The sequence below is a fragment of the Bombina bombina genome, chromosome 2, assembly GCF_027579735.1.
Source record: "Bombina bombina isolate aBomBom1 chromosome 2, aBomBom1.pri, whole genome shotgun sequence".
NCBI classification, from domain to species: Eukaryota; Metazoa; Chordata; class Amphibia; order Anura; family Bombinatoridae; genus Bombina; species Bombina bombina.
The window spans coordinates 883082209-883096046 of record NC_069500.1 but is presented as its reverse complement, the minus strand read 5'-3'; the positions used below and the strand labels follow the sequence as shown (position 1 = coordinate 883096046).

General features: G+C 39.4%; 1 protein-coding gene across 1 annotated transcript in view; it reads left to right on the top strand.

The window, feature by feature from the left end:
* PPP2CB (protein phosphatase 2 catalytic subunit beta) overlaps positions 1–13838 on the top strand; it is a 184723-nt gene that overhangs the window by 157142 nt on the left and 13743 nt on the right. The window contains exon 3 of the mRNA XM_053700135.1: positions 3953–4126. Within this exon, the coding sequence (XP_053556110.1) occupies positions 3953–4126 (174 nt within the window). The remainder of the gene's footprint in view (positions 1–3952; positions 4127–13838) is intronic.

Here is a 13838-nt window from a genome sequence, read left to right as displayed (position 1 = left end):
AAAACATAATTTATGCTTACCTGATAAATTTATTTCTCTTGTGATGTATCGAGTCCACGGCCCGCCCTGTTTATTACAAGAGGCATATATATTTTTATTTTTACACTTTCAGTCACCACTGCACCCTATGGTTTCTCCTTTTTCTTCCTATCCTTCGGTCGAATGACTGGGGGGTGGAGCTAAGGGGGGAGCTATATAGACAGCTCTGCTGTGGGTGCTCTCTCTGCCACTTCCTGTAGGGAAGGAGAATATCCCACAAGTAAGGATGAATCCGTGGACTCGATACATCACAAGAGAAATAAATTTATCAGGTAAGCATAAAATATGTTTTCTCAAAATGAATGCTAGTTTTGGGTGGGACAATGGTAAAGGATGACCACTGAGTGCAATGGGTATGGTTTTCATAAAAGCCATTTATTGAGATGAACTACTCTTGGAAAGTTCATCTATTTCACACTACTTAATTGACAGATGACTTTTACAGGCCTTTATGTGCTTTTGCATTGAGGCTATTCCATTGCAGTAGCTTATATCAATCCTTACATGTGCACACAGTCACAAATATGTTGTATAAAGTGTATCTCATGGAGTCCAAACCATAACATTTCTGATCCACAATTCTTAAAGCAAAGATAATCAATAAACCTTTTGTTGACATACCTACCTTCCCATGGCATTCTCCACTGGTTTGTGTTTTGTTTGCCCATTATTTTAGCAATGTGCGAAATGAAACAAAATAATAAATGCATGGTTCTGTTTGTATTGTTTATTGGTATGGTTTATAGATCTTTCTTTGGGATTCTTTATTGGTCTTCTCCTATATATGCATCTCTTGACTTGACTTTCTTGTTTCAGCATCTGTGTAGATACTAGGTATGTGAAATTTGATAGCTAAACAAATCTCAAAAAATGGCCGCAGTCCCTCTCACTTCACTTGTGCTGACAACTGAAAATATTGCATACTGCCCTCCGGTAGCACTTGATCTAAAGGTTAACTTTTTTGGCTAACTTTTAGCATTTCTTTTAGCTTCATCTTTTTCTCTGCAGTGCGGTACCTATCTTACAGATGTTGTTAGCTCCTCCTGTAAACTTGGAGGTTGTGAGATTACTCTATTGCATATCTGAGCTTACCAAAATAAATACCTAATTTAGTCCAGAAAATCCTTGCCAGTTATACACCTTTTAGCAATACACCTGTTGTGTGGGGGCTAGTGTGTATTCCCCTTAAGGGGTTTACTCAGTTATACATTGTGAAATTTTATAGCTGTGCTTTTTACACTACGTTATTAGGCTTAACTGTCTCTTATGGAGATACGCATCTTCCATCCTTACTTTATTTACTGCTTATTACATTGACTATACAATGGAGCAAATAGGTGCAACTGTTGTCTGTGGACCAGCAACTGACAGATTGAAGGACAGATGTACTGATGATACAAGTTGATAATTTTTATGTCTCTAAATTTATTCTTGTGCATCATCTTGCTCAGCTTTTCTTCTCATGCGGAGAGATTATATCACATTCTAGGTTTTGCTGCGCTGCCTATTACTCAGTGCTAGAGAGGCAGGTAACAACTATACTGGAAAACATGGCAGTTCTGATGAACTAACCCCAAAACTTTGATATGGAAGACTGAATATACTCTAAATTGATTACTGTGTCTAAATTGATTACTGTGATGTCCCCTCCCCTCCAAGTAAAAGCAGACGATGCATGTTGCAGAAAATTAACATGCACAGGCCCTTCCCTCACTGTCTCAATTTCCTGCTTCTTCATCCATGAGTTGTCTTTGAACCTTCAAGTTTACAACCAGTTAGTGAGGCATTAGGGTTTCCCAGAGAGACCTCATGGCTTCTTACTTGAATTACCTGCTTCCCTTTTGTTGTGCCATGTCTCTTGATCCTCAAGCAGATCTGATAGATGTCCTGGTAGTTCCCTGGTCGATCAATCTAAATATACATTTTTCCTCCATTGTTGCTGATATCCATAGTGATAGCAAGAATAAAACCAGAAAGAGCTTCTGATTCGGATTGCTACAGCTTGGCCCCACAGGACTGTGTATACAAACCTGATTCAAATGTTGTCTTGTCTGCCTTGGTGGCTCCCTCTTTGATAAGACCTCCTTCTTTCTTGTTACCTTCTTTCATCAGGATCTCCGAACTCTGTCAGCTTGAAGATTGATAGACTTAATTTGGCAAAGGTTATCTGATTATGTCATTGATACTTTAATTGAGGCCAGAAAGCTGTTACCAGTCATATCTACCACAATGTATGGGAAAACCTTTTTGGCCTGCTATCCTTTAAAGGATTCAAATTCCAAGAATTCTATATTCCATTTCTAGATTTCTAGATCGCAAACAGATTGTCAAAGTTCCTGATATTTAGACTTTGATGAATGCCTTGTTAGGATTAAGCTAGCAATTCATCCAGTTTATCTGTTTTTCAGGGTTCTTTGATCCTCTCCATTTGAACCGATGCATGGATTAAACCTTCACTACTTTTTTTGTCATAGTTTATTTTCCTATTAAGCATTTTTTCTGCTAGAATATTCTCTGAGCTTTCTGTCACGCAAGCCTCCTTTCTTGTTTTTTTTTTTTTTTTTTTTTTCTCCATCAGGATAAGGTTGTGCTCTGAAAAATTGTCTTGTTTCATCCGAAGGAGATTGTGTTTCCTTTGCACACGGCTCCTAAAAATCCTAAGGAGTGTCTCCTCCACAATCTGGATGTGTTAAGGCTCAATGTGGAAGCCACAAAATCCTTGACTTTCTACTTCCAATTTTGTCCATTTTTCTGGACCACACAAGGGTCACAAAGCTACAGCAGGTGCTGAAGCCATTTGGCTTAAAGCCTTAATTCGTAAGGCATATTTTGGTTGCATGAAAGACTCCCCTCCACACATTGACACAAGGTGCCACTTATTGTGTCTTTGGTAATGAGGTCTTTATTGACCAGAAATGTAAGGCAGTCAGTCACTTTGTTTTTGTTTTATTATTATTATTATTTCAGTAGTGTACCTGCAAAGTGTATTATGTGTTAAGACACAATATATATTATGGAACTTCTATATCATTCTGTTAATGTAACAATATATATATTGTAGCGGTTACCCACTTTACAGGGGCAATGTGTACAATTTAATAACACTTTGAATTATATCATTTGCATAGGATAATGCATATAAAATCTGAATCCGTTTTAGTTCTGATTAGTCTATTAATTAAACTCAGACCAGATCAATAAACAAACATAGTTTATTACAAAAATTATTAGAAATAAATAAGCAATAATTGAATAAAACAAATCAATAAGCATACTTCATTACAATGATTTAATGATAATCAGGTTAGAACTAATGAAAACAATCACTAAATAATTTTATTTGCAGTAGCTTGCGTGTATTGAGTCTTCTCCATACTTTCACTAATTTCTACTATTTTGACATGTATGCCTCCTCAGACTGGTTTGTGGTAGGACTTGTTTTGCACTTCATTTTTTGAGCTTTGTTCTTCACTACTTTTTCTAATTATTTTTCCCCCTCCTCTACGTGGCTATATGTATGACTGAGGGACTCTGGAAGAGGTTTTAAAGGGCTTTTATGTAGGAGTGTTTTTGCCTTGTTGAGTAGAGTTATCTCATATGTTATGTCTCATGGACCTTCACCATTATAAAAAAAATTATATAGAATTTAGCAGGTAAACATAGATTTTGTTTTTACACTATAATATCCTTTCAAATAAAATGTATGTCTTTCTCACCTCCTATGCATTTCATTTCAATTTTATTTAATCTTTTTTTGTATATTTAAGCAATTGTATGTAATGGTCAATGTGTTTATATACAAATGCCTGTGCAGTTGAATATATGATATTGGTTGTTTTTACAAATGTAACCTTATCCTAAAAGCATTAAGCAAATACGAAAAGACTTAAAACTATTTTTGTTTTCTGTACAGGTGCGCTACCCAGAACGTATCACAATATTAAGAGGCAATCATGAAAGTCGACAAATTACACAAGTGTATGGTTTTTATGATGAGTGCCTAAGAAAGTATGGAAATGCAAATGTGTGGAAGTATTTCACAGATCTATTCGATTATCTGCCCTTAACAGCTTTAGTAGATGGTCAGGTATGTGTGGATATAGGTAACTTGTTGGGTATGTACATGTAAATCCCACCAACCTTCTGGTTCTTGTTGTTTTTTTGTTTTTTTTTTAAGCACTCACGTTTTTGAGTTTTATAAGGTGCATTGAACTTTGATTCCCCCCCCCTTCCTCAGTTTGTAAATATTGATTACAACACTGCTATAGATGGAGAGAGAGAGAGACACGCATGCACACACACGTACCTAAGATGGTGGCACTAGTTAGAGGCAGAAGGGTGAGAGAGCTATTTGGGAAGGATCAGGGAGGTTGGAGGGTAAGGGGGTATCATACCCTGCAGAAAAATATATATAAATATTAAAAAAAAAGACTTCATTTTATATTGGCAGACTGTCTGCCAGTACTTATGATGGGGTGACCAGTGGGGTTGAGGGAGGGAAGAGAGTGGTTTAGGAGGGATCAGGGGGTGGGGAAGTGTCAGGTGGGAGGGTAATCTCTACACTAAAGCTAAAATTAATCTCACAAGCTACCTAATTAACCACTTCACTGCTGGGAATAATAGAAGTGTGGGGCACAGATGCAATTAGCGGCCTAACTACTAAAAACCAAAGGAAAAGCCACGCATGTCTGCTATTTCTGAACGAAGGTGATCCCAGAGAAGCTTTTACAGCTATTTGTGCCATGATTGCACAAGCGGTATGAAAATAATTTCAGTGGGAAACCCAAAGTTTGTGAAAAAATGTAAAATAAAATATTTTTTTATTTGATAGCATTTGGCGGTGAAATGGTAGCATGAAATGTACCAAAATGGGCCTAGATCAATACCGTGGGATGTCTACAAATAATAAATATATAAATATAAATATAAATATATATATATATATATATATATATATATATAAATATATATATATATATATATATAAAACGAAATAAGAAAGGCACTCTCCGTATTCTTTAGTAAAATAACTTTACTTTGGTGAACGTTTTCGGGGTCACCCCCTTCCTCAGACCTTAAAAAACAAACAATACAGTGAACTATTTAAGTGTTTACCTGGTGACGATCCTGCCAGAGTCTGTGGCGTCGTCCTAGCGCAACTGCGCATGCGCAAGAGTAAGTACAGAGGCCCTGGAGGTTCAAAAAAGTCACCAAGGCAAAAATGTGAAACCACACAAAAAATAAAAACAACAATGTTAACATTAAAATTAAAAGTACACAGAGCACAAGATCGTAGAACTGGTGGCTGATAGACAAATACTCTGTAAATATGGTATGAGAATAAAATGTATAGGCATAAAGGTATTAGTAAATATGTCCGGTAACTGAAGATATAATATATAGTGGTATAAGTGCGGTACAGAAGGTGTATCCAGATTACACATGACACTCTGTATAAGGATAAAAATACTCATATTATGCAACTAAAGGGTTAAACATCAACGCAACAAGTATGACAACTGTTGCTAGGCAACCATATACAATGCCAGTAGTATCTGACAGATCAACCGCAACAAAACTCAGCGTACATAGCGGTCCTGATATTAAAGCTAGCCACTCAGTGACCATACCAAATGATAGATGGAGACCATGCTAGAGAAATCATTCTGTCCGCCGCCTACTAGAGAGCTAGATTATGACACATACACAATGGGACACTGAATAGTACATAGCAATCCAATTCTTAATAATCATTTCACATGCTGGTTAGTTTGGACACCACAACACTGGCCATACAGCGTTAGCTGCAGTCACATCACTGGCCATATAACCTAACCAGCCGTCATATCAATTCTCGAAAGAACTCAAAGAACTCAAATCTTCAATCATCATGTATATACCCTATGGTGTAAAACATCATATCACAAACAAAATGTTTAAATACTCCAAATAGGAGGACCACACACTATATCTCACACAATAGCATATTATTACACCATATGCTATATCGTGCCAATTAACTGAAATAGGTATTAGTCATCAAACCAACTTGTACTTCTATCGCCAAACAAAACACCATTAGCACATTCAGTGGTCATGTAATCTTAATCCTATATGATGATATTATCACTAAACAAGTGGAACAAAACATATAAACTTGAACCAGATGAGGAACCCAAAAACACCTATACATGTAACTACACCAAATAATATTAAATCAATCAATCATTTAGATATATTTAGGAATAAAACATACCAATATCGAGTATTGCAGGCTTCACAAAAAGCACTGCATGTCAAAATGGACATTAAGCCCCTTAGGGACCAAAGTGTCGTGTGAAAATCCAGCGACTTTCCCTCTGTAAGAGCACCCTACCTCTGTCACCACCCCTCGCTAGGGGTGGGACATGGTCAATGATAATGAAACGTAAATCTGTGTTCTTGTGTCTCGCCTGCAAGAAGTGTCTGGCTACCGGTTGGTCGGATTTACCATTCTCCAATGCTGCCCTAATGGCCGACCTATGGTTGGCCATTCTAGTGCGGGCATCATCCTGTGTCTTACCGACATAGAACTTGCCACACGGGCAGTGGATCATGTATATGATATAATTTGTAGTGCATGTGACTCTGTGTCTAATTGTAAATTTTCTGTTGGTCCACGGATGTGTGAAAAATTTACTCTGGGTCATCCCACTACATGTGGTGCATCCACTGCATCGAAAGCACCCATTTTTGGTGGTGTGTAACCATGTTTTAGACTTATAACTTAGTCTGTTATCGGGTCGCATCAGATGATCCCTTAAGGAGGCCGCCCTCCTATAACCAACAATCGGTAAGTCCATAGACTCGCAAGGCAGTTTTTTGTCAGTTGAAATGATGTCCCAATGTTCTCGTAGTATGTTCGGTAAAGAGATCTTCTCAGGAGTAAAGGTGGTCGTCAGTATCAATCGTTCCCTAGATGGTGCCTCAGGTAATGTTTTCTTTAGAGCCTCATTCTGTGAAGTGATATGAGCTTCAACGAAAGCCACATCCAGGTGTTCTCTATTATAGCCCCGCTGCTCAAATTTCATCCTCATCTCATCAAGTTGTATTGTTTTATTCTCTTGGTCACTATTGTTTCGTGTAACCCTCTTGAATTGAGACTTGGGCAGAGCCTTTTTCAAAAAAGGTGGATGACAGCTTGTACCTTGGAGGATCGAATTCCTATCCGTGGGTTTTTGGTATAGTGTGGTCTTCAGTCCATCACCAGATCTGTATATCCATAAGTCTAGGAAATCAACTGTTTGTTTGTTGTGAGTGATCTTGAACTTTAGGTTGATGTTGGACTGGTTCAGTTCGTGGAAGTCATTAGATCTTGTTGCTCCCCTCGCCAGATCAAGAAAAGATTGTCTATGTATCTACGGAAACATAATACCCGTGGATCCTTAAATAGCATCGTGCCCAAGGTCTCAAACTCCGCCATATACAGATTGGCATAGGATGGGATCACATTGGACCCCATTGCTGTGCCCGAAATCTGTAGATAGAATTTTGCCTCAAACTTGAAATAATTCATCTTGAGGCAATACTCCAATAGTTGTAGTACCACATCGACAGGTGGACCAACATAGGGAGATTTAAGGAGAGTAGATTTGATCGCCGCCATACCGTCCTCATGCGGGATGACTGTATAAAGGCTGGTTACATCCAGGGTAACCAGCACATCATCTGTAGTTAATCCTCCAATACCTTGTAGTAGTTTCACCATCTCTATGGAGTCCAGAAGGAAAGAATCCATCTGTCTGACTAATGGTTGTAGGATATCGTCGACGTATACAGCCAATGTTTGTAGTATCGATCCCCTTGCCTATACAATTGGACGTCCTGGAGGTCGCACCGGATCTTTGTGGACCTTGGGTAAGGTATATATGATGTGAATTATAGGAAAGTCAACCATCAAAAATTCATATGCAGCCTTAGATATAATATTTGTTGAATATAATATATCCAGGTATTTATCAATGTTTTTTTTAAATTCAGAGGTGGGATCCTGCGTTAATCTACGGTATGTCTTCTTGTCATCCAGCTGGGATATTATTTCATCCCTATAGTCCTGGTAGTCCTGTAGGACCAATGCGCCCCCCTTGTCCGCATTGCGGATCACCAACTTGTGATTTTCCTTTAACCCCTTCAAGGCCTTCCATTCTGTTTTTGAAAAGTTATTTCTTGTAGGGTGTTCTTTATCCAATGTACCTTCAAAGTTCTCTTTTATCATACGTGTATATGTACTGATACTTGCACTCGAGGATTTTGAATCAAATTTACTTTGTTTCTTGAATTTCTCCATCTGGTAATCAGTCTGCCCAAAATGCTCCTTTAGGCGAAGTTTCCTTTTAAATTTATATAGGTAAATCAAATCTGTCCAATTTGGCCGTGGGTACAAAACTTAGTCCTTTCTCCAATATCTCAATTTCAGTAGTTGTTAATTGGTGGGAGCTGAGATTAATTATATTGCTCAGTGCCAACCCCGGCGCCATCGCCGTGGTGGTCTCCCCCTGGAAGAAACCCTTGCGTTTGTGACCACTTCTCCTGGGGTGTGGCCTCCCCCGTAAGCGTTTTTTTGACCGGGTAGTCATGGGTTGGGAGCCTGTGGTAGTGCCCATTGCTGCTACCCCACCCTGTTCAGGGTAAGAGCTATTGTCAGAGCTTTCAACAGTGTTCAAATTCCTAGGCTGGAGACTGATGGAGTAGAGGGAGCTACAGTATTCCAATTCAGTGAGGCTGATGCCAGCAGAATAAGATTTGATGAAGTAGCCATTAGAACTAAGAGAGAGCAGCCAGAGCAGCTGCATAATCATTTGGTTAAATTGAAGAAAAGAGCAATCGATTTAAAATTACATGGCTGCTACCTGTCTGACTACCACAGGAAATCATTCATCCCTAAGGGTTTTAGGGTCAAAAATGTCCCCACCATTGGACGTAATAATACTATCTTTTGCGTCAAGTGGTGTGGGATCTTGAACAAATGTTCGCTGGATCTAGTTCTACTTGTAATAGAGGAAGTTTCTATATTATTAAAACAGGTAGAGAATGAAATACATACCTTTGAAATACAGCACCATGATAAATTGTTGAATGATGGAGAGGAGGACTGGCTATCTAAGATCAAGAACCAGGTGGACCAATATGAAAATGAGCTCATTTCTTTTAAGGAACGTAAATGGGAGGCCGTAACTAGTGATTACAGAGAGAAGAGAGTCTATAAATGGTTATTGGGCCCCGAGGAAAGAAGAGTTGCCTTCAGAAATAGGAGACCTCGGGCATATAAACCTAGGAATTTGAACACTGTTGAAAGCTCTGACAATAGCTCTGACCCTGAACAGGGTGAGGTAGCAGCAATGGGCACTACCACAGGCTCCCAACCCATGACTACCCGGTCAAAAATCGCTTACGGGGGAGGCCACACCCCAAGAGAAGTGGTCACAAACGCAAGGGGTTCTTCCAGGGGGAGACCACCACGGCGATGGCGCCGGGGTTGGCACTGAGCAATATAATTAATCTCAGCTCCCACCAATTAACAACTACTGAAATTGAGATATTGGAGAAAGGACTAAGTTTTGTACCCACGGCCAAATTGGACAGATTTGATTTACACGTTGACCTATATAAATTTAATAGGAAACTTCGCCTAAAGGAGCATTTTGGGCAGACTGATTACCAGATGGAGAAATTCAAGAAACGAAGTAAATTTGATCCAAAATCCTCGAGTGCAAGTATCAGTACATATACATGTATGATAAAAGAGAACTTTGAAGGTACATTGGATAAAGAACACCCTACAAGAAATAACTTTTCAAGAACAGAATGGAAGGCTTTGAAGGGGTTAAAGGAAAATCACAAGTTGGTGATCCGCAATGCGGACAAGGGGGGCGCATTGGTCCTACAGGACTACCAGGACTATAGGGATGAAATAATATCCCAGCTAGATGACAAGAAGACATACCGTAGATTAACGCAGGATCCCACCTCTGAATTTAAAAAAACCATTGATAAATACCTGGATATATTATATTCAACAAATATTATATCTAAGGCTGCATATGAATTTTTGATGGTTGACTTTCCTATAATTCCCATCATATATACCTTACCCAAGGTCCACAAAGATCCGGTGCGACCTCCAGGACGTCCAATTGTATCGGCAAGGGGATCGATACTACAAACATTGGCTGTATACGTCGACGATATCCTACAACCATTAGTCAGACAGATGGATTCTTTCCTTCTGGACTCCATAGAGATGGTGAAACTACTACAAGGTATTGGAGGATTAACTGCAGATGATGTGCTGGTTACCCTGGATGTAACCAGCCTTTATACAGTCATCCCGCATGAGGACGGTATGGCGGCGATCAAATCTACTCTCCTTAAATCTCCCTATGTTGGTCCACCTGTCGATGTGGTACTACAACTATTGGAGTATTGCCTCAAGATGAATTATTTCAAGTTCGAGGCAAAATTCTATCTACTTATTTCGGGCACAGCGATGGGGTCCAATGTGGCCCCATCCTATGCCAATCTGTATATGGCGGAGTTTGAGACCTTGGGCACGATGCTATTTAAGGATCCACGGGTATTATGTTTCCGTAGATACATAGACTATCTTTTCTTGATCTGGCGAGGGGAGCAACAAGATCTAATGACTTGGTTCCACGAACTGAACCAGTCCAACATCAACCTAAAGTTCAAGATCACTCACAACAAACAGTTGATTTCCTAGACTTATGGATATACAGATCTGGTGATGGACTGAAGACCACGCTATACCAAAAACCCACGGATAGGAATTCGATCCTCCAAGGTACAAGCTGTCATCCACCTTTTTTGAAAAAGGCTCTGCCCAAGTCTCAATTCAAGAGGGTTACACAAAACAATAGTGACCAAGAGAATAAAACAATACAACTTGATGAGATGAGGATGAAATTTGAGCAGCGGGGCTATAATAGAGAACACCTGGATGTGGCTTTCGTTGAAGCTCATATCACTTCACAGAATGAGGCTCTAAAGAAAACATTACCTGAGGCACCATCTAGGAAACGATTGATACTGACGACCACCTTTACTCCTGAGAAGATCTCTTTACCGAACATACTACGAGAACATTGGGACATCAATTCAACTGACAAAAAACTGCCTTGCGAGTCTATGGACTTACCGATTGTTGGTTATAGGAGGGCGGCCTCCTTAAGGGATCATCTGATGCGACCCGATAACAGACTAAGTTATAAGTCTAAAACATGGTTACACACCACCAAAAATGGGTGCTTTCGATGCAGTGGATGCACCACATGTAGTGGGATGACCCAGAGTAAATTTTTCACACATCCGTGGACCAACAGAAAATTTACAATTAGACACAGTCACATGCAGTACAAATTACATCATATACATGATCCACTACCCGTGTGGCAAGTTCTATGTCGGTAAGACACAGGATGATGCCCGCACTAGAATGGCCAACCATAGGTCGGCCATTAGGGCAGCATTGGAGAATGGTAAATCCGACCAACCGGTAGCCAGACACTTCTTGCAGGCGAGACACAAGAACACAGATTTACGTTTCATTATCATTGACCATGTCCCACCCCTAGCGAGGGGTGGTGACAGAGGTAGGGTGCTCTTACAGAGGGAAAGTCGCTGGATTTTCACACGACACTTTGGTCCCTAAGAGGCTTAATGTCCATTTTGACATGCAGTGCTTTTTGTGAAGCCTGCAATACTCTATATTGGTATGTTTTATTCCTAAATATATCTAAATGATTGATTTAATATTGGTGTAGTTACATGTATAGGTGTTTTTGGGTTCCTCATCTGGTTCAAGTTTATATGTTTTGTTCCACTTGTTTAGTGATATCATCATATAGGATTAAGATTACATGACCACTGAATGTGCTAATGGTGTTTTGTTTGGAGATAGAAGTACAAGTTGGTTTGATGACTAATACCTATTTCAGTTAGTTGGCACGATATAGCATATGGTGTAATAATATGCTATTGTGTGAGATATATTGTGTGTGGTCCTCCTATTTGGAGTATTTAAACATTTTGTTTGTGATATGATGTTTTACACCATAGGATATATACATGATGATTGAAGATTTGAGTTCTTTGAGTTCTTTCGAACATTGATATGACGGCTGGTTAGGTTATATGGCCAGTGATGTGACTGCAGCTAACGCTGTATGGCCAGTGTTGTGGTGTCCAAACTAACCAGTATGTGAAATGATTATGAAGAATTGGATTGCTATGTACTATTCAGTGTCCCATTGTGTATGTGTCATAATTTAGCTCTCTAGTAGGCGGCGGACAGAATGATTTCTCTAGTATGGTCTCCATCTATCATTTGGTATGGTCACTGAGTGGCTAGCTTTAATATCAGGACCGCTATGTACGCTGAGTTTTGTCGCGGTTGATCTGTCAGATACTACTGGCATTGTATATGGTTGCCTAGCAACAGTTGTCATACTTGTTGCGTTGATGTTTAACCCTTTAGTTGCATAATATGAGCATTTTTATCCTTATACAGAGTGTCATGTGTAATCTGGATACACCTTCTGTACCGCACTTATACCGCTATATATTATATCTTTAGTTACCGGACATATTTACTAATACCTTTATGCCTACACATTTTATTCTCATACCATATTTACAGAGTATTTGTCTATCAGCCACCAGTTCTACGATCTTGTGCTCTGTGTACTTTTAATTTTAATTTCATGTTAACATTGTTGTTTTTATTTTTTGTGTGGTTTCACATTTCTCCAACATAGGTGTGTCCGGTCCACGGCGTCATCCTTACTTGTGGGATATTCTCTTCCCCAACAGGAAATGGCAAAGAGCCCAGCAAAGCTGGTCACATGATCCCTCCTAGGCTCCGCCTACCCCAGTCATTCTCTTTGCCGTTGTACAGGCAACATCTCCACGGAGATGGCTTAGAGTTTTTTAGTGTTTAACTGTAGTTTTTTATTATTCAATCAAGAGTTTGTTATTTTGAAATAGTGCTGGTATGTACTATTTACTCAGAAACAGAAAAGAGATGAAGATTTCTGTTTGTATGAGGAAAATGATTTTAGCAACCGTAACTAAAATCCATGGCTGTTCCACACAGGACTGTTGAGAGCAATTAACTTCAGTTGGGGGAACAGTGTGCAGTCTCTTGCTGCTTGAGGTATGACACATTCTAACAAGACGATGTAATGCTGGAAGCTGTCATTTTCCCTATGGGATCCGGTAAGCCATGTTTATTACGATCGTAAATAAGGGCTTCACAAGGGCTTATTAAGACTGTAGACTTTTCTGGGCTAAATCGATTCATTATTAACACATATTTAGCCTTGAGGAATCATTTTATCTGGGTATTTTGATATAATAATATCGGCAGGCACTGTATTAGACACCTTATTTCTTAGGGGCTTTCCCAAAGCATAAGCAGAGCCTCATTTTCGCGCCGGTGTGGCGCACTTGTTTTTGAGAGGCATGGCATGCAGTCGCATGTGAGAGGAGCTCTGATACTTAGAAAAGACTTTCTGAAGGCGTCATTTGGTATCGTATTCCCCTTTGGGTTTGGTTGGGTCTCAGCAAAGCAGATACCAGGGACTGTAAAGGGGTTAAAGTTTTAAAACGGCTCCGGTTCCGTTATTTTAAGGGTTAAAGCTTCCAAATTTGGTGTGCAATACTTTTAAGGCTTTATGACACTGTAGTGAAAATTTGGTGAATTTTGAACAATTCCTTCATGTTTTTTCGCAATTGCAGTAATA